The sequence below is a fragment of the Paramormyrops kingsleyae genome, chromosome 17 (assembly GCF_048594095.1).
Source record: "Paramormyrops kingsleyae isolate MSU_618 chromosome 17, PKINGS_0.4, whole genome shotgun sequence".
NCBI lineage: Eukaryota > Metazoa > Chordata > Actinopteri > Osteoglossiformes > Mormyridae > Paramormyrops > Paramormyrops kingsleyae.
This window is the reverse complement of record NC_132813.1, coordinates 1,783,040-1,809,714: the sequence shown is the minus strand read 5'-3', so window position 1 is coordinate 1,809,714 and position 26,675 is coordinate 1,783,040. Positions and strand designations below refer to the sequence as shown.

Here is a 26,675-nt window from a genome sequence, read left to right as displayed (position 1 = left end):
AATAAATATTGCCATAGAAAATATGCGTCTCACTGCCTGTCTTAAATGGAACAGCCATCTTAGCTCCCCAGGACAGAGCAAAGTTTTTATGTCATTATCCCCAATTCTTGTGAGCTACTTATGTCCATGGGGGCAGGTGAGCTGGGGGGGGTCACTGATGACCCCTGCCATCTGGCCCCACGCCAGCTATCTCCCAGGGCGCCTTTAGTGGCGCTTCTACCTTATCAGGACCTGAAAGCTCCCCCAACGTCTAAAAATAATCTCCTTCATTAAGACGGTATCCATGGATACCGAGACTCAGTGGCGCTGCAGCGTTCCTGGACTGAACCCATCCGCCGCCGTGAGGCCTTCATACAAACGGGTGAGGACCGGTTAGGCCAGACGAGACAGACGGCGCTCCGAAATGCCACGGCTCGCTCTGCGCGGAGCTCGGCCATGGCTAAAGGAATATCTCACCATTAGGATGTTTAAGTGGCGTTTATTGAGGGGGGGGTGGAGATGAGAGATGATAGAACTGAGGTTCTCGTGGCGCCCCCCCCCACCCCCCCACCCTCCGAACCCCCCAGCTGGACGATACCCAGAACAGCAATGTGGAGACGTGTCTGCAGGTTACCGGCTTGATAACAAAATGTTCACATGTCATACAAGCGTCCTTTCAGTCTAGAAACAGGAAGATCGACATCCCAGCTGCTGTGATATTCGAGTCTGTGGTTAAAACACTGAGTAGGTGAAAGGGAGTTCGGCTTCGGGGGGGGGGGGCTTTCGGCAGGAGGATTGGTCTGGAGGGGCTGTGGAGGGGTATTCTCCACCTTGTGGAGCTTTGGCCGCCCCGCCCCCGCCCCTGCCCCCGCGGTCCTGCCTCCCCTTCTACAGCCGAAAGCATCCTGAGCAGGAGCTGCTGGTCTGGGCGTTCAGTTGTGGCTTCACCGCGTCCCGCGCCTGAGACTGCAGGACGTCGTTCTCGTTGGCGATGATGTGCTTCACCAGGCAGCTGGCGGCCTCGTCGATGTTAATGTTCTCCTGCCGAGAGACACGAGTGGAAGGGGGAATTAAGCTCCTCGTGGTCCACAAATACTGGACGGGGCCCCCGGCACTGGGTCTCTGGGTTCTGACAGCCTCACCAAAAGAAGACTTCAGAATTTACCAGAAGACTTCGGAAATGACAGTCAGTGTTTGATCTGTACTTGAAATGGGATTAAAATACAAAAAAACATAAAATGTTTTTCCCCGGGGACTGTCAGTGACACATAGGACCAGAATCACTGACACTGCTGCCTCTTGGAAATGGGAAAACCCACTGAACTCAGTGAAGATTGCAGACCGTCACGGCTGGCTAGCGGAAAGCAGGCCACTGGGAGACCGGCAGCACCCACACCCAGAAACCCAGTGACACTCTGCCCCAGTTCAGGAGGAACTCCCCGGCACGGCGCCGTACAGCCGTGACGCCGCGCTACAGCTCACAGTAGGTCCTGGTTGCTAAGGAACCAGATGGTACCTCGCATGTCCCTGTGACAGGATGCACACGACCACGGCTGTCTAGTCGATATGTACAGATCTCAAAAAACATCAACATCTACAGCATTAACTCCATGCTGCGGTTCCTGCCTCATTTGGGGGTTAATTTAATAATGGCCAATGCACTCATTTCACCGACTGCAAGTAAATGAAAATCAATCCATATTGCATTGTGTTTAATGGTGTTCTTCATGAATCGGGCTGATACTGAATCTGCCATGAGTGAGTGAGTGAGTGAGTGGGTGAGATAACTGCAGCTTGAATATGCATGAGATTCTTTGTCAGAGGTTAGCTGGGAAAGGGGTGGAGAGGTGGGAGACAGTGGGGGGGGGTTTGGCCTGTTAAACATCTTCAGCTCTTCACAACAGGCCACGCCCACTCTGCGTTACATCGCCACGTACCTGCTGTTAATATTAAGGAAAGTATCTAATAAAAATGCGACTGAAAGCAGTCCAGAGACAACATTCCTGCAAAGCGTGTGACTCTGGACTGTGGGTGGAAAAGAGCACCCAGGGAATCACACACAGGCAAGGGGGGGGCAGGACCCACAGGCATCATTACAGCCACCTCTTAGACAATAAGCCCAGGGGCTGCATTTTACAGATACTTTTATCCAATGTGACATATGAGTGAGAAAGCAGGACCAGCCAGTCCCCGGAGCAATAGGGATTAAGGGGCCAATAGTGACAACATTCTGCCAGTGGTGGGATTTAAACCAACACCCATCTGATCACAGACACCAAACTAACCTGCCCTAAAGTGCTGAGCCACATGCCTCCCAACACTCACAGCACTAGTTACAGTTCAGCACTAATACCAACTGATAGCAGCTGAATACGCAGTGCGCAGTGCCTCAACAGGAAGCTCCCTTTTCATTTCTCTATGCACCCCCCCCCCCCCCACTTTTCACACCAGCCCAACCTCATATTTAGCCTTGGTGAAACATTCCACAGCCCACCTACCCACCAGAAGTCCCCCCCTTCTCAAATCACTGCTCACTCTGACCTTCTAGAGTCACACTTTATAAAGCAAACCTGCAGTTACCCAGCATTCCCTGGGTATAACCCTACGGCTGCACTTTGGTAGCTCATAAACATTGAAACTACATGTAACATCTACCGCTTATTTGACCTCCATGACCTCTGACCTTTGTGTGACTCCTCAGTATCCTTACTCTGGCCCCCAGAGTGTCCGTGTGAATTGAGAAGATCCGAATCTCTGTAACCTACTCCTGACCTGGCCCTCTCAAACCTGCATGCCCTCCACGGGTCAGGAACCTCCAGCAGAATCATTCTCATAAGTTTAAGTCAACACCAGCGAAGGCCTTATAACTACATGCAGATCTTCAATGTTCCCTGGATCCCGTGATCATACAAAGGATTAGAGCACCGTATTAAATATACAGCTTGCAGACCTTTGGAATCTATAATTAATCAAATTTAGTAATTACATGCTTTAAGCAAAGTCAATGCATGCCGTTATCTTGTCATGTCTTAAAGGGCATTTTGCTGCTAGGATATTAAGGTGATCTTCAGGACGGCCGTGTTGAACAACTTTCAGTAACGTGCATGACAGATACCATGCCTGAGAGGCAGTACCGGTCCAAGTTTATGAGGTAGCCTTTCTGCTGGCACCCCCCATCCAAGACAAAGTGAAATTGGCTTGCTAAGTTTGGTGCCCCCTCAAATGTCGGCGCATGGGTTGACCGGCACTGCCGAGAAGAGCTCCGGTACCTTGGCCGAGGTCTCGAACCAGCCCACGAATCCGTTCTCCTTGCAGAACTGCTCCATCTTGAGGCCGTTGTTGGTCAGCACGTCTCGGCCCTGGTCACACTTGTTGGCCAGCAGCACGGCCGCGACACCTCCGCCGTTTGGCAGGCTCAGTTTGGAGTCCAGGTCCTCCTTCCACTTGGTGACTGCCTCGAATGTGGAGGGTCGCGTGACGTCGAACACGATGAAGGCGCCGGTGGCTTCTCTGTAGTACACCCGGGTCATGTTGCCGAATCGCTCCTGACCTTCGAAGGGGATAAAAACACAGGAGAATCTATCAAAACCACCAAATGAAATATTTGTAGAGGTACATCGAGATGCTTATTTTCACAGATTCCATTTGGGTCTGAGCACAGGTTTGGCAACGCTGGAGCAACTGAGGAGTAAGAGCCTCAATAGCCCAAACACAACATTAGTCTGCCGAATCAAGGATTCAGACCAGCAACCTTCTGATCACAGGTACAGAGTCCTGACCTACTGAGAGGGACAGCGCCCACCGAAGGCTGTCGTCCAACTCCACGGACCACTGCCACTATCTACTCTTTATCGTTTACAGTTACGGCTATTTTCAGTGAACGGACCTGACCACGTGAAACTCACACAATCGGCCGTCTTACAGCTCTTGGTCATGTGTTCTGCTCTATGGGATCTTTATCTCTCCACCATTCTCAGGCCGGACACTGTAGTCATAACTGGAAGTGAAAGGTCAACAGGTATTAAGCCTTCTTTATTTTTAAGGGCCTGATGAGTTATAATCACAAAATTACAGACAATGACGTCAGCAGCTCTACTCTGCCCACAGAATGCTGCTTAAGAGCCGTTTACTGCTAAATGAAAAAGGTAGATGGCTGTTTGACAGAAGGTACACTGCTCTAAGCATGGCTGGGCTATGCGCCTCTAACACCTCCTGACCCCCAGGGGGCAGTGGTGAGGCCAGACGGTCTCGATTCAGGTGTGAGCAGCAGGACGCTAGCTTAAGCCCCTCTGCTACTCCAGTCTCGTGATCTCTCACTCGAAGGGGGGGATTACAGCTATGGCCGAGTCATGTGCCAGCCCATAAGCACTCAATGCTGGGACCATTCTTTTGGTCCTGGGGAGCTGAAAACTAGCACTACATCAAATAAGCAGTAAAACCCATTTTAGCCCCCGACTGACCCCTCACTTTCCACGCTATTCGTGCCTGACGTTCTCTCTGTGCCGCGTAAAACACTTTCCGCTTAGCCACACCAAGCAACTAAAAAGCTGTTTACCATCTATTACCCCCAAAACACACAATAAAATTAAACTGTTAAAAGAAATCTGTCTAAAATCAGACACATAAAATGAATTCCATGCTAGGTGTCTTCAAAGCCATTTTCTCCTGGGTGGAAATACAGTCAGCATTAGTGTGCATTAGGGAACAATGTGTGAAGCTCATATCCAGCCTGCGGAGTTTCCACGGCGGACTCATTAGGCCAAACGGAAGCCCTATGTCTATCATTCTGGGGAAATGGACACCCTCCCTAAAATGGGCTGCCTGTGCAGAGCGCACTGACCCGAAAGCGTCCTCCGGGGCCTGGATCTGAGCAGAACCCGGGCCTCCAGGAATTCCCTCAGGAGAAACACTCCTCCAGGGCTTTCCTTCTCCGCGAGAAGGCCACCCCACCACGTACGCGCTGCTCAACACATGAGCTGTGCCGTTCCGTATTTAGATGCTCCACAATGGAGGTGGGAGAGTTTCAACCTTCAGCCTCTGTTTCGGGATTCGGAGTGTCCTGCACCTACTGGCCCTCTGACCCGTGCCGGCGGGGGTTAACCCCACCAGAACATGCGCAAAATAGCTCAAATATGCCAGAAACTGGGTTTATTCCCTCAGCTGACACTGCACACAGCTCTGCTCATGCAGGACTGCAGTTCCCCGTTTGTTTTCTGGGCCGTTTTTCTGCTCCGATGCTCAGGTGACCACCCAGTATCTCCCAGGAGACTCTGTATTCTCGCACTGCATGCCCTCGCCTCTGGCCCCAGAATCCGAGGAGCCTAACTGGTTGGAATGTGCTCAGTGAGTCCGGCAGGACCATGCTGAGGACAGCACCTCTAATCCTCAGCAGGTACGGCATGGAGTCCAAGCACAGATCACAGAGCAGAGTCAGAGCGCAGAGTCATGACACAGAGTCACAGCCTCCGTTCGTATTTACAATGACTCCTGTTGTGGACCCCCCCCCAAGGGTCTGATCTCTTCCACATGAGTCTCAGACACATGACTTACACATACCACTGTGTTCGGGGTGTTAGTGCCACCCCTCCCTCCCTTGGGGGGGGGGGGGGGGGCAGGGGTGGGGGTGTTCATCTGGAGTTTTTACCCTCATGTGAGAGCTTGAGGTATCGTACAGATACGGACATTCAGCTGAGCTTAACTGAACACTCCACCACTTAGTATGGCTAAATTGTACAGGAATACATTAATAATAATAAAAACAGTCATATTAATAATAATATCTACAAATCCCTACATATATTATTACATAATTGCTTTTTAACATCTTATTTGTAATGTACTTCAGTCCTTACTTAAAACTGTATAAGACGTTAAAATCATCACACACACTATACTTAAAATCATCATTTTAAAGGTAGTTAAAACGCATTATAAAATATGTTAATAGATCAAACAAAAGTAATAGAGAAATATGCACCAAATAACCAATAAATTGCCCCAGAATTTAGACTAATGAACAGATTAATTATATGACTTCATAAGAGCAATTATATTATATAATATTGTATGACTTGCTATTTTCTGGGTTCAAGGCCTGACGAAACGCGTTTCACGGCATCAAACGGCCGAAACCACCAGCCTTCTAAAATCCCAGATTACAGTATCTGACTGTGAAACAGGGAGTAAATTAAATCATGTCCTCTACCCTGCAGGTCACGTGTGACACTGCAAAATTACTCCAATGTACGGGATACTTATAAACTGACGCCCATTCTACCTTCATAATTTATATTCAAATGTTTTACTTTTCTAAGAACCCGATTGCTCTTTTTAAAATAAAAATAATAAAAAAAAAAGTTGCAGAGATTGTCGGAAGCTCCCTTAAGGTTTGTGGCGTACGGCGCCGCGCCGCCCTACCTGCGATATCCCACAGCTGCAGTCGGATGGTCTCCGTGTTCCAGTTGAGGACCTTCAGGGCGAAATCCACCCCGATTGTGGCCCTGTAATTGGGGGAGAAGCTCTGCTGCACGTAGCGCTTGATGACGCTGGTCTTCCCCACTCCCAAGTCGCCGATCACTAACACCTTGTAGAGGTGCTCCTTTCTGCTGCCCTGCATGTTGAGTGCTAAGGGCTAATGCTGATCATTCCCCGCGTAATCCGCGGTGACAGAGTAAGGCAGTGAGGAAGGAGGGCGTATAAATGCTACGGCCCTCCCAGAGACCCCGGCCGGAATGCGCTGGCAGTGTGGCTTCTCCCCCAAACCGTCTGCCCGCTGGCTGCTCCATCACCACGCACAGCTACTTATACCAGCTGCCCCCTCAGGACGAACCCCTCCCCACCCGCTCAAAACTTATAGTCAAGGTTCAGAAGAGGAAATAAGAACCTTCCTCTGGTCCCATCTGGCTTGTGAAATTTCAAATGAGTCCTCCAGTCGCGAGATTATTCATGGCATCAGGCTGAACTTTTTAAATATATGTAACTACTACTTAAATGTTTTAAATAAATGTTCATTCTTCCCAAAGCGAAGATAAGCAAATATTTTTATGTTTAGTGCGCTGGACCGTGCCCACTTTCAGCACTTCCGAGATTTCCTAATGAGCCCTGCAGTTTAAATATAAAAGGGTTATTTTTTTTTAGTCGCGATCGCATTTTATGTTACAGACACATAAGTAGCGCGCGGATAATTCATATTTAAAATACCCGACATATGAGTTTGAAAAGCATCTTTATTTTTCCCCAAGAGACAAGGCAAACAATTCACAATAAATGTTTCCGATTAACCGCGCGCAAATCTTTTACAGCAGAGATTTCACAAAATTTAAAACAGATGATTCTTCGATGCAAAATTGTTTTCCTCTTTATATAGTATAAAAACATCTTCCCTTTTGAGATATGCCAGTACTGTGGCATATAGTATGCAATGTTCTCCCCAAATAAAAAATAAAAACCTAACATCAGGTTATTCCCCAAACTGCCCCATTGCAAAGACTGTTTTATAGGGCTCCTTCCTGAGATTTAATCAATATTTAATTAAAATGCATCCCAAGTGCCTTCAGTTAAGACACTTTTTCCACATAGTGGCTTTTCGTTTACAATGGTTTGAAGCCAGTATTTCTGGGTTGATGTTCCAACAAAAGCAACTGCAAACTGGCCCAGGAAAATTGTTCCTAAATAACTTTTCAAAACAAATGCATAAAAATTTCCACATTCAAATATTACCAAGGGACAATCTATGTCCTCCTTTATATTCCAAAGGTGCTTAATTCCCTTTAAAATCTGTCAAACAGAATTTTCATTCAAAGAAATCATCAATACTGAAGCTTAGTACTGAACTGGAGGAATAGCGCCTCCTACAGATTGGGGATGGGTTTCGCCGCCACGGCGATGCTCTCGATGCTACACTCGTCAGAACCCCGCCGGATCCGGAAGTACCCTTCCTCGCCCCAGCCGGTGCCCCAACTGTTCTTCACAATCCAGTACTTCTGGCCTGACTTGGGGCAGGTACCGTAGCCCACCAGCAGGACGGCGTGGTTGGTCAACTCGAAAGGGTTAAAGCTGTTAAAGCTGCCCGCCGCGAAGGTGTGGTGGTAGATGCCCCCCCTGTACGCCATGAAGTCTGGGTAGACCTCGAAGGCCACGCCCATTGGCCCTTCTCGTACCAGCTCTAGCATCATGGTGGCTTCGTTGCAGGAGCCGTAGAAGCCGCCCACGTAATGGTAGTCGGAGGCGTAGTACCGCGGGCAGCTGTCCTTCACGGTGCAGGCCGTGTTCTTCCCCACGTAGGGAAAGCAGTCCTCCTCCACCACGCCAAAGTCCTGCGTGTGCTTCCCGATGAGGTACGGGAAGCCCCCGTCGCAGCCTGCAGGGGGCGCCAGAGCGGGCCGTTAGCGGGGAAACACGACACGCGGCGGCAGTAACGGCGCAGCAACCGGGTACCTTGGGAGTACTGGGAGCAGGAGACCACGCCCTGGGGGCTGAAGATGGGCTGCTGCGTGTTGTTGGTCAGGATGCGGACGCGCGCCTCCAGCATGCCCATGGTGGCAAAGGAGTAGCAGCTCCCACACCCACCTGGGGGGGGGGCAAGAGGGGAGGACTGAGTTAGCGTAGTTACCATTGATTCAATGCATCTGTAGTGCTGCTGTGAGGATATCAGTCACTTCAGGAATGAAATCATTCACACACCCTCCCCTGCACCCCCTCACCCCCAAAAAAGCATCCCAGTTGGTTTGGCACTTTTGGTAATGGAACTTTGATACTAGTACTCAATGGAAAAGGGAAAGAACCGAAAATACTGCACCAAAGGTATGGTACTTGGTGCAGTGGAAAAGCACCCAAAAAGAAGCCACCGGTCCTCAAGCGGGCTGTGTTAGGACAGACAGGGGGCGCCCTGGACCTCAGCACATGGTGTCATACACTGCTGGGCTTGGTCCCCAGGTCAGCGGGAAACAGACCCGAGATCTGAGAACGGAGGGGAACACAGATCAGCAGAGGGTAAGCAGCAGGGTGCAAAGAACAAGGGAGGCCAGCAGGGCGGAGATATGGACACCGTCTGCTTTCCGGTAACGGGGAAAAACTCCACTGCAAATTGGCAGGACAGCAAAGAAAAGAGGCCAGAGCCCCCTCTACTGGTGGGACCCCAAAAGCACAAACAGACATGCTTCAGCAGGCAAAGGTGTGCTTTCTAACATACTAACTGGAGTATTGTTCATGCGATTGTGTAAAATGGCCATGCAGCGTGTCTGTCAGGAGGCGCGATGCACAGCGGGGCCCACAGGGAGGAGTCACTGCCATCATCACCCAGCACTGCATGCAGGGGTCGCCCCCATGACCTCACTGCCATCATCACCCAGCACTGCATGCAGGGGTCGCCCCCATGACCTCACTGAAGGTTACGGCATGCGGCGCCTGGCCAAATGCGAAAAGCGCTACACTGTTGTTAGCCTATAATTCTGTACACTCTGAGACAGCCAAGGCAGTCTGGGAGAAGTACCTGTCCGACCCACCATTACCTCAAAGACGCTCTGCATCTATTGCTAATATTAGCATCTGTTATTAAAAGACCTCCGATCGAAAGGTCAGAGTGCATTTCCCCAAGATGCTCAAAATAACTGTAAACTGCTCCTTGACGGACTTTCATTCTGCATGTTCTGCATTGATCTCTATCAAACCACATGTAATTCCTGCTTTACCATTTAAACTAATCTCTAGTTAGCTGGTAAAAAGGAACAGGATTAAACTACCCAAGTCTTGACCTCTGATTTAAAGTTGAAACCGTATCTGTTGGGGGGGGGGGGCTACTGTCAGTGTGCAAAACATTTCCTATTATCAGACATTTAACATTCTTGGAAATAGATGTCGGTTTAAAAAACCTTTCACAGTAATATAACTGTACATTTCCAGTCTCAGAGAAAATATGTTTCCCTGCTAAAATTAAAAGCAAAACGCCTGGTTATAAGTAAAAACAGAAAAACTGTTTTTCACAGCTCTTAAAGGAGACGGATTCAGCTCGATGCAGCTCCTCACACGTTTATCTGGAAAACTAGATCGTCACCGCAGCCATCAGCCCCCTGGCCAGAGCGGAGCGAACTCTACCCAGGTCTCTATCTCTGAGCTAGCCGGGCATCACAGCACCATAAACCGCTGCTCTAAGATACATTTCGGATGCCAATTGGGGCAACAGTAAACGCCACCAAAAAGGCTGAGCTAGAACTCGCTGGAGTCTCAATGGAGGATTGAATAGCTTCTCTCCAGAGACTCTGACTAACAAATACCAGCAGGACTGGAGGAACAGCTCCCCCCACCAGTAACTGCTTCCTCTTTATGGAGACCACAGCGATCTAGCAAACAGACAGGTGGTCCTGAGGTTCACTTAATCTGACCCTGCAGCTCAGCAACACAATGCCTCTAAATCAGCCACAGGGTGTGAGAGTGTGTGTAACGGACTGGCCTCCCACCCAGGGTGAGCACCAGCCTCCTGTCCTCTGATACCTGGGACCCAGGCTTCAGGCCCCCCACAACCCAGCCTGGATAAGGATGGATAAGGATGGATGGATGGATGGATGGAGAATCATGTTAAGCACTGAAAGCAGGCTGAAGAAAATGCAGAAGCACCTTGGTTGCGCACTGGACTGACGTAATTGACCCCATTGACGTCCCGCCAGTCCCAGTGCAGGGGCAGGCTGCCGGCGAGCTGGGAGACCTCAGCAGTCACCGGGGCCGGCTTCACGCGCCTGAAAGGGAGGGCAAAACATACTTTAAATGATTTTTGTTGTTGTTGTATTAATTAAACAGCTGGAGCAGCCTACTTCCTGAGCTTCTCTCCCCTAGATGCACTGGATTGTCGCCTCACACAGCGGGCCCAGGCCGCTACGGACAGCCGGCCGGCAACCAGACACGCTTTCCATCCCCCGCTGAGACACTCAGCTCAGACCCTGCTGAGCGAATTGCCGCTATATCCGAATGGAAGGAGACCTCGGAAGCTGGCGGGGGGTGTTCCTCACTCCAATGGCTCCTGTTATTGAGCGCGGCCGAAATCATCTTCATTTAAAGATGCCAATGAGAAAACAACCCCGATATACTTGAACGTGAACACAAACAGGAACATGAGAGAAGCTCCAAGGCATCAGCTGAGAACAGACGTGCCCCCAGCAACATGCAGGGTCCCACCCACAGCAACCACGCCCATAGTGACCCCGCCCACAGCAACCACACCCATAGCGACCCCGCCCACAACGACCACGCCCACAGCGACCACGCCCATAGCGACCACGCCCATAGTGAGCCCACCCATAGCGACCACGCCCATAGTGACCCCACCCACAGCAACCATGCCCATAGCAACCACACCCATAGTGACCCCGCCCACAGCAACCACACCCATGGTGACCCGGCCCACAGCAACCACACCCATAGTGACCCGGCCCACAGCAGCCACGCCCATAGTGACCCCACCCACAGCAGCCACGCCCATAGTGACCCCACCCACAGCAGCCACGCCCATAGTGACCCCACCCACAGCAGCCACGCCCATAGTGACCCCGACCCACAGTGACCCCGCCCACAGTGACCCGGCCCACAGCAGCCACACCCACAGTGACCCGGCCCACAGTGACCCCGCCCACAGTGACCCCGCCCACAGTGGCCTCACCTCATGATACGGGAGCCGCGTCCTCCCGCTCTCCGGAAGAGCTCCTCTGAGGTGAACAGGTCGTGTTCCTTGTACACGGCAGCCTTCCAGGACGTCTGCATGGCATTGATGGCGTTCACCAAATAGGCACTCGGCTTGTAGGCCTGCTGGAGGAGCCTGTGGTGTCCAGGGCGGGAGGAAGAGAGTGTGTCACCAACACAACAACCACCCACATCTCACTGAAATCAGCAGAGCCTACAGCACCAACAAAAGCTGCAAAATCAACAAGACACACAATTATCCGCTTGCTTTTGTTTGTTTTAATCAGGCTTGAATTTCCTGGATTTGTGTGTCAGAAAACCAGTATATGACTGTTTCCCATCACAAGAGATCAGTTATGTGCAGCTCAGACCAGCCAGGCCAACCATAAATCATCAGAGCATGAAAAAAACCAATGGTTAACTAATATGAAAAAAAGTGATAAAATGCATACGATATAATCCAAACTGATGCAGTGTTCAGGTTGAATTCTAAACATGTGCATGTTCCTGAAAACATGGTGGTTTGAGTGGTGTGTGACCACTGTTACCTTTACTCATGCATCTTTGGTGGCACCTTACATACTATAGTGATACAAATGTGGAGGAGACAGATCATGGACACGCTGGTTTCTATGTCACCGTCGAGGTTATTTCCTAAGCAACCAGGTACTTACTGCCTTTGCTGAAGACTTGGGCTACCGCTGTCGGATGTCCTCGCAGGGACGGCTGACACCTTCTTCCCAACAAAGCACGCCCAGTTATGGCCCAGGACATCATGGACCCACCCAGGCAACGTCTGGTCACAGTAGCTGGTTACGTTTCTACCTTCCTGCTTATACTGCATTCAGTGAAGGAAGATTAGTCTCAATATAGCCAAGAGGTTGCAGCGGTAAAGGGAGATGAAAGACAACTGGTTTCTCTTTTGAATTCCGCGGAAGAAAAAGAGGAACAGCATGAGCGTGAATCAGCAGAGGTGTTATCAGGGAAGTCGTCACGAGGACCATCATTTTAAGGTCCGGAAAACACCTCAAACTATTTCGAACACCAACCTTGAAAAAACCGAACCATTTGTAGTCTGACAAGACGACTTCGAAGCCCTGGTTGTAAATCAGCGTGAAGAAGCCCTGATTTCCCAGATCGTCAGTGGCCACCGACAGCTTCTGGAGGTGCACGGTAACGGTCTTCACGGCGGGACCTGCAAAGTATTGCGCAAACTTAAGTGCAAATCTTCAGGCAGTCAGCCTGTCTAAGCCTGATCTACGTTTCTTAAAACCCGAGAGCAACTGAGTATGAAGAGAGCAATTTTCCGCATCCAGAAAGTCATAAATAAATAAATGAAGAGGCACACAAAATAATATGTCCAGTACTGGCAGAAAGCAGACATGCATGTACTTTTAAACTCTACACTAGCTACAAGTTTCAAAGCGAAACTGTGTTACGAAACACCGCCAATGCCGAAATCGACTGCATACTTCCTTCATGTAACTGTACAGCAGATGTTTTAAGCAACTCTAAGTCATACTGACCCATGTCGGTGCAGTTAATGCTTCGGTCCTGGCCGCCCTTGGACACCTGGAAAACCCAGGTACCCGCCAGATCGTCATAGGTGCAGTTTGCGGGAGTATCGCAAAGCGCCCTTTCCGTCCAAAGCAGCAGGGCGCACAGCAGAGCCGCGGCAGCCTTCATCTCGAAAGCTAAAGCAAGAACGAGCTGCCAATAATTGTGTATCTACCACAGGTTTAGGCCTAACTCACTACTGGAGACTAGGTGCCTGCTCTGCTCTGCTCTGCTCTGCTCTTCCCGTCAAGACTGAGATATAAGTGTTTCGAAAGTTTCCGATAGTGCTGCCCCAACTCCGAACTTCCCCGATCATATGACCAGACGAGCCACGTGACTCGCCGCGTGAAAGGCGAGGGCGAGAGCGCGCATGGATTTATTTACCGCTGTATTGACGGTACATGACGTGTTTTCGTAGCGCTAGAGGATAAGCGGGGCTGCCAACTCTCACGCATCTGGCGTGACACTTACTTATCTTACGATAAATCTGTATTATTCCATTATAAACCTAAAATTAGCTACGCAAAAAGCGTTGGGGTAATTTGCAAACCCTACACACTATTTACAATATAATAAAACTGTTACATGTAAATGAGTGTGCAGACTTGTCTCAAATTGAAAATCTCACTCCAGCCAGCTGACCAAAGTTGGCAATTCTGAAGAGGCTACATTGTCTTGGAATTTTCTTGAATTTATGTAACTTTATTTTATGTCTATGTAGTGTAAGAAGTGCATGGGGCCACAATATGCGTATTTTACTATTACCAAGGGTGGAACTGAAGAATTTTTGCTGCTAGCAAGCTGGGCTAGTTTAGTAAAAAGTGAGGAGGGTTTTTTTTAGTCATATTCAACACCAAGCAGATGTAACATTGCTTTCTTCCTTTCAGTGGTGAATCACCACCCACTCTGATGCGGGGTTTGACCCGCAGTTAGTGCTGAGGGGTCTCATGAATACAGCCTGTGGTTCTTCTTCTCATGCATGTTATTAGGAAAGCAAACTTAGAGGTAGGGGATTCTTCCTGTGCGCAAATGTGCAGTATTTCCATTTGAAGAAGGTTGTCTTCATTAGCGTTAACAGGAGCAGAGAAATGTGCTTATTCATCCGATTGTCACCACCCACTCTTCTGTTTTTTTATCCCAGTTTCTGAGTTCCTTTCTACCCCAGCACGGCTAGGCTGCTTAATGCTCAGAGTGTCGATGGCCATGTGAAATGAAGCAGCCTCATCCTCAGTCGTTTGATCTTTGCAGCTTTGCAGAGTCTTGTAAAAATTAAACTAATGAAATCACCCTCGTCCTGAGTGATTCAGTTAAAATACATTGAAGTTTGTCATTAATGGATAAGGGCACGTGAGTGTTTGGTCATAGTTACATATCTATGGAACTTATGCTGACTCTTTACAAAGCAAAATGTTATCATTCTCCTTCAAAGACAAAGACAGACAGGAGGATAGCAGCTGGTCGGAGTTGTGTGGGGTAATGTGAGTCATATTCCTTAGGGACATATTTTACTGCAAGCAGTAGAACTGAACATTTCAGTTTGAGGACACATAGTCATATAATCCATAGACTATGGCTGCTGATTTTCGCAGCCATTGCGCATTAGAGATGCGCCGTGTGGATACACAAGGAGTAGCCAATCACTGACGGCCTGGCTCTCCCCTGATGAGGTCACATGCATCACCAGTATAGAGAGACGCTTCGCTTTTTATAGATCAGCTACCATATTGAAATGCCTCTTTATAATCTTCTAAAACACGTTCTGATTATCTTAGATCCAATCACGGTCACTGGCATTGGGTAGAAAAGGTCATCAAGGACATTTGTGTGAAGTCAGAAAGGAGAGGGAACATCACGTCTGTCTGCAGGGTGCAGAAGGCCTCTGTGAATATACCCACCATGGAGCTGAGAATCACCACTAACAGTGAGAAGACACTGGTCTCCTCTGAGAGGGAAACACAGGATGGCCGTCGTTAGTATAATAACCCAGAGTCATGGTGTTTCCGGATAAGGGGTGAGACCAAACTCACACCCTCTCTCACCAGTACTCCCTTCTTCACCTCCTCATCGCTCCTTCATGGAATTTTCCCACAAATCTGTGCAGACGGCATACCTCAGGGGACTCGGGTGCAAGCATTTAATGTATCTGTTTGTGCTTCAGCTGCCTATGTTTCATGTTATGGCATCCCGCTCACGCACCGTGGCACAGGAACGAGCGGGCAGCGCGTGGTGCCAGCAGCCGTGTGATCACGGCTTTGTCGCCACTCACTCATCGCCTGATCTCTCTGCCTGAGCCTCGCGTCGTTCCCGGCACGTACGGGTCAGCCATCACCACGGGTTACCGGAATGGTCCGCCCCACGGAGTCTTGCTACGAGGCGTCGCTGCGGGGGGTGCAATTCGCTCTGGTGTAAAGCCAAACGCTCGATCTGTACTGTACTCCGCCTCCCCACTCGAGTTGCATAATCTCCCCTCTGTCAATACAAAGCACTCAGCAAGATGTCCAAAAAAAGCCACCTATTTTATGAAATGTCAAACTCGCTGATGGTTTGTTTTTTTTTATGCGTTATGTAAGTTTCTGCGATAAGGCATTTTGGCAGCAGTTAGATACAATAGTGACAAATGTCATTGGTTTACTGTATAACACAGCAGCAACTGGCCCTGTGTTCCTCACTGTTACACTCTTAGGGACAGCAGACAGCCTGTGTCACAGATGACCTTTGCCCTTTGGGGACATTTCTCGGAGTGTGAGACATCACCAATACAGCAGTCTGGGGTTGGTCACCTTTGATAAAAACTGATTGTTCCTGTTAAAATGGGGCTGGTGTAAGTCCAAACTGATGACCATGGTTTACGTTTGCAAACACAAACTAGAGCCGATGAACACATAAAACAATCAATAGTCTCCAAACTTCACTGTGAATTCTGAACACTGACACAAAGACTCCGAATGACATGAAGGCCTTCATCATCAGGATGTTTATGTGCGCAGATCTCTTTGCATCTTGGTGTCCTTGTCACTGTGCATCTTTGGAAGACCATTCCTCTTGTTGTGTTCAGCAGCAGTCACACACAGTCTGACTCCCATCATAGAGTCCTCACTGCGTTAAGCTCTGACACAGTGGCAGTGATATGCGGTCTGACTCCCATCACTGAATCTTCACTGCATTCAGCTCTGACACAGCAATGATGCGTGGTCTGACTCTCATCATAGAGTCCTCAGCATATTCAGCTCCGATGCAGCTGCAGTGACATGTGGTCTGACTCCCATCAAAGTATCCTCACTGCGTTCAACTCTGACACAATGGCAGTGACACACAGTCCTCACTGCGTTCAGCAGTGAAATGTGTCCTGACTCCCATCATAGAGTCCTCACTGCATTCAGCTCTGACACAGCAACGATGCGTGGTCTGACTCCCATCATAGAGTCCTCAGCATATTCAGCTCCGATGCGGCTGCAGTGACATGTGGTCTGACTCCCATCAAAGTATCCTCACTGCGTTCAGCTCTGACACAATGGCAGTGACACACAGTCCTCACTGCGTTCAGCAGTGAAATGTGTCCTGACTCCCATCATAGAGTCCTCACTGCGTTCAGCTCTGACACAGCAACGATGCGTGGTCTGACTCCCATCATAGAGTCCTCAGCATATTCAGCTCCGATGCAGCTGCAGTGACATGTGGTCTGACTCCCATCACAGAGTCCTCACTGCGTTCAGCTCTGACACAGCAACGATGCGTGGTCTGACTCCCATCATAGAGTCCTCAGCATATTCAGCTCCGATGCAGCTGCAGTGACATGTGGTCTGACTCCCATCAAAGTATCCTCACTGCGTTCAACTCTGACACAATGGCAGTGACACACAGTCCTCACTGCGTTCAGCAGTGAAATGTGTCCTGACTCCCATCATAGAGTCCTCACTGCATTCAGCTCTGACACAGCAACGATGCGTGGTCTGACTCCCATCATAGAGTCCTCAGCATATTCAGCTCCGATGCAGCTGCAGTGACATGTGGTCTGACTCCCATCAAAGTATCCTCACTGCGTTCAGCTCTGACACAATGGCAGTGACACACAGTCCTCACTGCGTTCAGCAGTGAAATGTGTCCTGACTCCCATCATAGAGTCCTCACTGCATTCAGCTCTGACACAGCAACGATGCGTGGTCTGACTCCCATCATAGAGTCCTCAGCATATTCAGCTCCGATGCAGCTGCAGTGACATGTGGTCTGACTCCCATCACAGAGTCCTCACTGCGTTCAGCTCTGACACAATGGCAGTGACACACAGTCCTCACTGCGTTCAGCAGTGAAATGTATCCTGACTCCCATCATAGAGTCCTCACTGCGTTCAGCTCTGACACAGCTATATAAACATGGTATGGACTCTGTCCAGCTTCAAATCTCTCTGTATTTCCCTTTTGGTGTCAATTCTTCTATTTGAGTATCTCACGACAGGCTGCTGTATGTACCTTCAGGTAGACTTTGCATCTGCAATGGCTGTGTTGCTTTCACGGGAGAAGCAGGAATGCATGTTCCATCTGTCCCAGGAGGACATGTCAGGCCTTCTTTCCCTTCTGTTCAGTAGGTCTGAAGTCCCATCTGGTGTCTATATGAGAATCCATCATAATGGAGCTGTAATAGAATTCCGATTGGCTTACATGCTTCCTAATTAATTTTATGGGAAATTCACAATGAGATTCATATTAGGGTTTTCAGTGTGACTTTCTCATGGGGAAGCTCTGGCTGATGGCCATCTATTTGCGATGATTGTCGAAAATCGTGTTCCTGCATTGTCGACCCCAAAGTAAACAGACACAGGGCCTTAATTCCAGGTTTTTAATGATGTTCAAAAAGTACTCTGCAGTACAATACAATGGTAAGAAAACGCAAAACCTCAAATATGGTTCTAAACAGTCCTATTCTTCTCTCACATTTACAGAGCGTAATGAAACTATTAAACATCAACAAATAGTAATAAAAATCATGTCCAGTTTCACGTTAGTAGTATAATGTTACATTCTAAAGTTCATTAAGTCAGAAAAGCAGCAAAAATTAACCAAAACACATCTCACAAAAATAGTACACATATATACAAATATATGTGTATATATGTATATATGTAGGTAACAATCATCTAATCTCACCACAAAAAGCACTTAGTTCGTACAGATTCAGTAGCGTTGGCACAGACTTTGATTTGAGGGATTGGAAATATACAGATTCCTGTCAGAGCACATCGAGTGAAGCCATCAAATAAATACCGTACCGCTATAAATAAACTTTCAGGAAACCTAAAATTTAATTTTTAAAACTCATTTGGGACCATACAGAATTTTTCATGTTTCTTCCCTAGCCAAACTACACACCAGCGTCCAGTCAATATATTAAAATTCAATGCGTGTTAAAAATGAGCCCTACTGTAGTAAGTAATGAAACTGCAAACTATATTCCAAAACATCCTATTAAGCATAAACTTAAAACGTTTTTCACAGCATTATTTTAAGACAAAACAAACCGAACAGAAACACTAACAGGCTCTGATTTGAGAGATACTGCGGGCTGCTGTCAAGACGAGAAAGTGGAGCAGTGGAGCATTCCACTGATGGCGATGGAGCTTGGCCAGGATTGGCCAGCTGAACGTGCTTTGAACCCCTGACACTTACAGCTGGAACAGAAATGTGTGTCGTGTTCCCCATTTCGAAATGTACGGAGGCGTGATCCTCATTTTCGACATTTTTCATGTCTGTTTTCCGTTTGCCGTGTCTTGCTTTTGATTACAAAGCCACTGTGTTCCATCACCCAGAAAAAGAGAGGAATCACAAAAAAGACAGCAATTCACCCTTTATATCTGACACAAGGAAGATTTACTTTTGATAGCAGGAGTATCCTGCTCTGTGTAATTACAGCTCATTCTGATACCCTTTGATATTGTAGACACTGTTAAAAACAGCATGAATTACTTTAAAATCATTTTACTACCCTGGCACTTAAATTATGCTTGTCATACCAAATCAGCCCACTCAAGAACAGCTTTTATGAAGAGCTTTACTGAAATGTCCCGCAGATTAATTGTTAAATATATGAAATAATACCAAACGAACAAAGAGTTTTCCATAAACTGAAATGTTGTCAGTGACTCTGATGGCAGATGGTAGAACCTCATGTGTACCAAAAAGCTTCTTGAATGCTGAATTCTGACAGTTTAGGGAGGGAATAAAATATATCTGGGCGGAAAAGCAAAGACGTCCATGTTACTGACGTAACGAAGCAAACAATTTTTAATAAACTGAAGAAAAAAGATACCAGTTTGATGAGCACACTGCAAATGCACAGCAATTTTTTGTTTCATTTAAATATTGTATGTATTGTGTACATATATACCTGTCGTATTGCTTTTTGTTTGAGTTTAAACATTATATAAAATGGTTAAAAAAATTAAACGGTAAAACAGACTTTAACTTCTGATTGTATGCAAACACTGCCCCCCCCCCCAGCCCCCCCACCCTTTGGCACAGGTCATTGTCATCATAATAAATTTTTCTCATATTTACTCACCAGACAACTGAAGCTAAAAACAGCTTTTCACATTCATTGAAACACAATTGTACATGTAGATATATGATATATGTATCATAACTATCAACAGCGCTTTTTAAAAGGCGTGTTGACCTCAACTCTACGCTTTTTTTTCTGTGAGGAGTATTGGTTTACTTCTGACATCTGAGTTGCTAATGAAAAATAGCATTTTAGCATCGTCCTTTAGCATTTACAAGCCGTCCGCTACCACAGAGTGTTACTGGCATCTTGGTGATGGACTGCAACTCTTACTTTACACTAGATCACTCACCTGACATATGAATCTGTAAATAGAATGAATGCTCTTGTGTAGTATGTTAATCTGGTCACCCAATCCATACCCTCATCTGTCAACACCGTCTTGTCTCAGCAGTTGTATATGAATAATAAGCTCCAAACAGAAGAGCCCTTTTTAAAACAGGAGATTGACATATGCAGAGGCTGCCTTTCAGTGAGCCAATCAGTGGGTTTATGGTCTTTGTTTGACAGATCCCATAGTATGACTAAGACAATGCTAACTTTCACAGGTGAAATGATTCTGAAGCTCCCAACCTCAAATGCATGTAACTACTATCGCCACAATAGCCTTGGCCGTCACGGTGTGATGGTGACTTAGGAACATCTCCCACAATCCCTTTGGAGGTACAAGATAGATTTGGTCCCACGTCATTCAGGAATCATTTTTGGAAACGTACATTCAGGCTTTCAGTAGGACATTGAGAGCCGCCCCCTCAGAAAGGCGCGAAATGAAAACAGAGCTATAAAGGTACGAAAAGGGGGGAGCTCTTGGTGTGCTCTTCTGCGCAGGTGGCTGTGCGTGTGTGCTCCACTATGGGCATGAAGCAAAATAGTTTGTTGGCAGCGAGGTTCATCACACATGCCATATTTACACCCTTCCCCAGGGTTAAGCTGGGCCCTTGCCCCGTTAGACACAGTCCCGGCATCGCCGACGCTGTTGGGATGCGCCGGTCACCGTGGGAACCGCCCACTACCACCGTTCACAGCCCTTGGATTCTCGACGCAACTCCGGAGACAACGACCACCCGGGAAAGGTGGGTCTGCCGATGCTCACATGCGGGAGACGTCTAATTAGCTAAAAAGCCATGTGACAGAATAAGGCCAATGCCAGAGCGAGGACCAGGCCAGGGTGTCGCCGAGGACCCTGGACTCTCTGTTGCTGTTGCTTTGTGATGTTCTGGCAGTAGGTGTCGCTTCTGGACCGGATGCTCTCCTGCAGCCAGCCTGTGGGGCGCCCGCCCACCCGCCCGCCCGCCCGCACGTGTCACTGTGCCGCCCCCGGCCGTGCCGCCTCCTCACAGGGACGAGGAGCTCTGGCTGTAGTCCCGCAGCACCAGCCGGTCATATTTGGGTGAGGCCGGGATGCAGAGCGCCGACTCTGACACGGGGGAGGTGGGGGAGCCGCTGCCCGAGCCCACCGAGTCCCTGAAGGGGGAGGGCGGGGTCAGCGTGGCCAGCTCCTCCAGGTCACTGCGGACCGGGGGCGAGCCGGGGGGCGTGTCCCCGTCGCTGGCAGGGGAGGCGCGGCCCGCCACGGGCTGGCAGGCGTCGGCTTCGGTGGGGGGCACAGGCTGCACCTCCGCGAAGGTGGTCATGGTGGTGGGCAGCTGGATCTCGCGCGGGATCAGGAAGGTGGGGGGGAAGGTCTCGGCGGCGCCAGGGGGCACGGGCACGGGCGTGCTGGCCAGCATCATGCTATTGAGCTCACTGATGTTGGCGGTGAAGCGGTTCACCACGCAGCTGATCTGGTCCATGATGGAACCCTGGTTCTGGGGGCTGTGTTGCTGCTCGCCAGGGTAGGTGGCCGTGGGCAGGTCCTCAAGGCCCCTGGCCAGCGCGGCAGCCCGCTGGCTCACTGTGCTGATGGGCGAGGGAGTCTGAGGCGGGTATGCGCCCGGGTAGTGCTCCTCGGCCTCAGACACCTCGTACAGCATCTTAGTGCTGGACTCGGGCGTGAGGTCGCCGCCATAGCGGGTCTCAGGGCCCTTGGAGAAGGGCTTGATCACCGCCGTCTGGTTGCTCTCACGCTTCTTAATGTGAAAGGACAGCCTCTTCCACAGGTGGTTACCTCTGGAGCCCCTCTCGTTCTGTGCCCAGGTCACCGTCTTGCCATTGGAACTGGAGGGAAAACAGAACAAACAGATGCAGCGGAAAAGGCTGTTAGATCTGATTGGACGATAACTGGTCCATTCCAGGTGACATTGATGAGTTGATGGCACTTCGTGGAGGCTGAAGTAACCACAGCAGGCAAATCACGCAACTGACAGTTAACATTAATGATTAACACACAACGCTTCAACTGGCACCACTAAATTCATCGGTGGAAATATTTGCCTGACAAAATACATCATTAACCAACATTTATGACAAGTCAAGGTTTGCAATTTGACTCTTCTTCTGCGTTAAAAACAGAAAAGCAGAAAGGTGTGTATTCTGGAGGGACAATCTTTCTGTGTGGCCCAGCTGTGAGGTTAATTAGAAACTGGAGCGTTTTTTTTTTTGTATAATTAAGGGTTCGCTAAGTCCGATTTTATCATGCAGACGGGATTTGGTAATTTTCTGTAAAAGTCAGCGAGTGAGCGAGCATGAAGATCCGTGAGGCTGTACCATGCAAGAGTGATGATGTAGTATGAAAAACAGCACGCTGCTTTAACATATACATCTGTGTTAGACCGACTCTGCACCGCGACACGGAGCGGTATGTTAATGAGCATGTCGGCTCACTACCTTCAGATATTATTACCTGTGACCGCCTGAGGAACTACTCTGCACTGGGAACTGAAACTACTCACTCAGAGTGCATGGCGGTGCATGGCGGTGCTTGGCGGTGCATGGCGGTGCATGGTGGACCACCTTTAAGGGCGGTTTTTAGTGGATGCAGTCATTTGCTATATACAAAAAAACTGTAAAACCATGCAAAACAGGCGCATCCAGAAATATGGGATTGGTCAGCAGCTGCAGGTTAGTCGTTAAGAGCTGGACCTCTGCTGGATGAAAAAGGCAGGGGACAGCAACCAAACCCCCCCACCAAACCTGATGTGCAGATACCCCTGGAAGGTAAGAGGAGCTTTACAGCCCTATTCCCAGTATGAATGCCCCCAGAAAAAAATAGGGTAAAAAGGAGTTCAAGCAGAGATCCCTGGGGGTTCATGGGGAGTTTAAGTGCTAATAGTTTTGATATTTAAATTCCTCTCATCCATGAAAAACACAGGTACTAGACATGATAGGACAGCGTGTGAAATATGAAGGTCCAGGTGATGTTCTGCCTTAGTAACCCACAGTGGGGCGGCCATGGGCGTCACGCAGAGACTGGAGCAGAGCTTGTTAACGAGGCCAGTCTGCCGAAGCTCGGGGAGGGTTGCAAAGGGCCTTAGTGCCAGTCAGATCCTCTAATATAGAAAGATGTGGTACTCCTGTTTTAACACTTTAATATTACACTTCCTGCATTGTTCAGAAGCCACGCCTCCCCTCATCATGTACACTTCCTGGAGTTATTTCTACATCACAGCCATGACATTGAAGTTATTCCCATGACAGTTATATTTCAGAAGCACTGCCTCCTCAAGGGAAAATGATTAAAACAGTAACATAGACTTTAATGCTCTCCAGGGCCTTTTATACACATCAGTAAATGTATATATGACAGACGAGCCAACTGATGCATTTACATGATGAGGTCTCAGGGGTACAGCAAGGTGACCCTTCAGAGGGGGTAACTCACTATGCCAGATGATGTCATTCATCATATATTGCTGTGCTTCTGGAGACCTGATTTCGTTCTGGTTCACCCATCACCTTGTTCAGGGGTATTTCTTGGTTACAGTTCCTCAACCATGATGCCATCAATTTCCAGATCTTAGAAACCACATTTGTAAGTCATCACAGGTCCCCCCCCCCCCCCCCCCCCCACCAGGCAGCGGGTGGGGGGGGGGGGGTATAGAAAAGCACATACCTGAGAGTCTCCCCAGAAGATCCCCGGCGCTTCCACAGGTTGACCAGGCTGCTGGAGCGGCTGGCCGCAGAGGAGGACTTGCCATCGCCCACGTGCATGCGCACCACGGTGGAGGTGGTGAAGGCACTGCGGACGTTCCTCTCCGGCTTGGCCAGGATGATGTAGACCTTGGGCACGAACATGCAGCCCAGTGCCACAGTGGCACTGAGGCTCACTGAGAAACACATGGTGATGATCTTGTAGTTGCTGCCGAAGTATATGGGCACGAAAGCCAGCCAGATGATGCAGGTGGTGTACATGGTGAAGGCGATGTACTTGGCCTCGTTGAAGTTGGCCGGCACGTTGCGCGTCTTGAAGGCGTAGAAGGTGCAGCTGAGGATGAGCAGCCCGTTGTAGCCCAGCGGCGCCACCACGCCCAGGTTGGTGGTATTGCAGATGAGTTTCACCTCACGGATGCTGGGGTAGTCGTGGACGACGTTGGGCGGCTCCATGACGAAGAGGGCCACGATGATGCCCAGCTGAAGGAGGATGAGGATGAAAGCAATGACCAGCTGGGCACAGGCGCTCATGAAGCGAGGCTTCTTGGTGCAGATCTTCTTTTTGCTGCCAGCCAGGATGCGTGCGATGCGGTTGGTCTTCGTCACCAGGGCCGAGTAGCTCATGGCGGGCGACAGGCCGATGCCCATCCTCTGAAGGTAACAGTAGATGATGTGCGGCTTGGCGATGAGGCAGAAGGTACAGAGGTAGCCCAGGCAGATGCCGGCCAGGATGATGTAGCAGAGCTCGCGACTTGAGGACTTAACCACGGGCGTGTCCCTGTATATGATGAAGATGGAGGTGACGAAGAAAGTGGCAAGGAGACCCAGGCAGGCAAAGACGACGGCGGCGATGGGTTCCGGGTCGCCCCAGCGGAGGTACTCCACAGGAATGGGGTCGCAGCCTGAAGATTACGGGCAGACACAGGCGGACCGTTCGTTAGCTTGCCCTGCTCTGTCTAAATGAGTTTTAAGCACAGTCTCGCAGGCATGCGATAAGAGCAATTAATTCAAAGGACAGCTCTAATTACAGTGCCTCTTAATGTGCGAAGAAAGAAACTCACGGTTAACTAAGAAGCGGGATCTCAGGTATAAAGATTCAGTTAGTCTCACGAACACTTAAAATCATGGTAGAATTCTTTTGAATGTCTTTTTAATATCAATTATTGTTTTGTACAAGCATTCATATCCCTAATACCAAGGTGTTGCATTCAAATACATCACATACGCAGGTAAGAGGGCTTGTGGCTCCTTGTCATGGTTGTTTATTTGAGCTGGAGCTTTTCAAACCCTTCGGAGCATATAGCCTGAGCCTCTGCTCTGCTACACTACCTCCCGAGCTGGAAAAGGAGGGGGATCATTAAGGCGCACAGGTGTGAAACAAGGTGAAGGAGAGCTCACTGTGCGTGAATTTAAAGCAGGGCGCTGTAGCAGCGTGCAGGGACGCTCCGGCCAGAGCTGGATGTTTTATGCATTAGTGCAAGCGTACATTCAGCTTTCATTAAGGTAAACACTGGTGCCGGAAACTGATTCATATTAAATATTCTCCTTAATAAAGAATGATGAAACTATGCAGCCATGCTGAGGATGAGGGGAGGGATGAGGGGAGGGAGGACGGAACTCCCCCCCCGCCCCCCCTGCCGTGGCCGGCCCTTCTCTCTCATTCAAATGCATTTCACATGGTGTGAACCTGACCACTTACAAACTGGGAACCTGATTTAGATCTGAGACAGCGACATCAGAGACTGTATTCCATCCATGCTTCTGTCCAATCGCACGTAGGCTGCCTCCTGTGGGGGTACAGCACCGTCGCGGGGCTGATTCTGGACTATCACAGCTGTGGCAGAGTGGAGGATGGCCCCCCTGTGGATACTGCGTTTGGCTGGATGTGTTTTTCATGGGTTGTTCCACTGCGCTTGGATTTCTTAAAGGGACCTGCCCCCCCTTTTTAATTCTGGATGATTTTTTAGATTTTTCAGATTATAGCACATACCAGCTTGTCAAAACAGGACATTTCGGAGTTGTGGAAGACATTTAAATTAGCCTTAAATACCTTAGATACCGGTTTGACAAACTGACATTTTGTTCTTGGAGCAGTGAAGAGTCTTTTTTTTTTTAATAAAGACCTCAGTGAGACAGACAGACAGACAGACAGACAGACATAGAAAGTAAACATTAAGAACAAAGAATAAGAAAAAACAGAGTGACAGTGCAAAGCTACTTGAAATTGCCACAGTTAGTTGTGCACCTTTGCAGTCATTGCCAGTCTGACCAGGCAGCGTAGCCCTTAGCTTTGTGACAGAATGCCTGTGTTATAAGCAGAAGTCCTGACAAGACTGTGACATCCAGCCAATTGCATTTCCACTGAACAATCAAGCAGGCGATTACTTTAATTCTAATTGGAAACAGTAGCTAATTTTCATTATGCTTAATGGAATAACCACATCAAATTAAATTTCTCTTTTTTTAATGGTCGGTAAGAAAGCGATAACAGACGTTTAAAGTTTTAAAAAGCTACAGACCCTGACCCAAATGAGCCGTTGGAATATGGATGGATGGATGGAAAAACATCCAGTGAGGAAAAATAGCTCATTGATATTAGAATATTCAAGGAATTTCTCAAATTTTATTTTCATAATATAGGACAACCAAGAGATTATCCGGAAAAGTTGTGTGGAATTTCCTAGGATATCAGCGTACCTTCACAGTTTATCGTTCCAGGGAACATCAGACCTCATGACCTCAGAAGCTCGTCACCTTATACATATGGGGATGAAATTGAGGGAGGGGGGATTCCTCCCTATGTCCCTGCATGTCCTCTTGATGGACACATCATCCAGGGCTCCATTCTGACATGTGGATAAAACCACGACAACTCTTTGACATTTAAAAAG

At 48.7% G+C, this 26,675-nt stretch overlaps 3 protein-coding genes across 5 annotated transcripts in view; all 3 read right to left on the bottom strand.

Moving 5' to 3' along the window:
- Nucleotides 1-567: 567 nt before the first annotated feature.
- rab38a (RAB38a, member RAS oncogene family) lies at nucleotides 568-7,089 on the bottom strand. The gene is made up of 3 exons (XM_023792673.2): nucleotides 6,397-7,089; nucleotides 3,249-3,529; nucleotides 568-1,020 (listed from the first exon to the last, which is right to left on the bottom strand). The coding sequence occupies exons 1-3, from the start codon at nucleotides 6,593-6,595 to the stop codon at nucleotides 868-870; spliced, it is 633 nt and encodes a 210-aa protein (XP_023648441.1). The 5' UTR covers nucleotides 6,596-7,089; the 3' UTR covers nucleotides 568-867.
- A 98-nt stretch (nucleotides 7,090-7,187) lies between these two features.
- ctsc (cathepsin C) lies at nucleotides 7,188-13,540 on the bottom strand. Its single transcript, XM_023792672.2, has 7 exons — nucleotides 13,173-13,540; nucleotides 12,696-12,841; nucleotides 12,321-12,484; nucleotides 11,627-11,782; nucleotides 10,591-10,709; nucleotides 8,416-8,547; nucleotides 7,188-8,338 (listed from the first exon to the last, which is right to left on the bottom strand). The coding sequence occupies exons 1-7, from the start codon at nucleotides 13,330-13,332 to the stop codon at nucleotides 7,830-7,832; spliced, it is 1,386 nt and encodes a 461-aa protein (XP_023648440.2). The 5' UTR covers nucleotides 13,333-13,540; the 3' UTR covers nucleotides 7,188-7,829.
- A 7,513-nt stretch (nucleotides 13,541-21,053) lies between these two features.
- Nucleotides 21,054-26,675, bottom strand: part of grm5b (glutamate receptor, metabotropic 5b) — a 56,515-nt gene continuing 50,893 nt past the window's right edge. For all 3 annotated transcript variants that reach the window (XM_023792687.2, XM_023792685.2, XM_072701746.1), the window contains exons 8-9: nucleotides 23,747-24,686; nucleotides 21,054-21,912 (exon numbers count right to left, since the gene is read on the bottom strand). In XM_023792687.2, coding sequence (XP_023648455.1) covers nucleotides 21,090-21,912; nucleotides 23,747-24,686 — 1,763 coding nt within the window. In that variant the 3' untranslated portion in view covers nucleotides 21,054-21,089. The remainder of the gene's footprint in view (nucleotides 21,913-23,746; nucleotides 24,687-26,675) is intronic.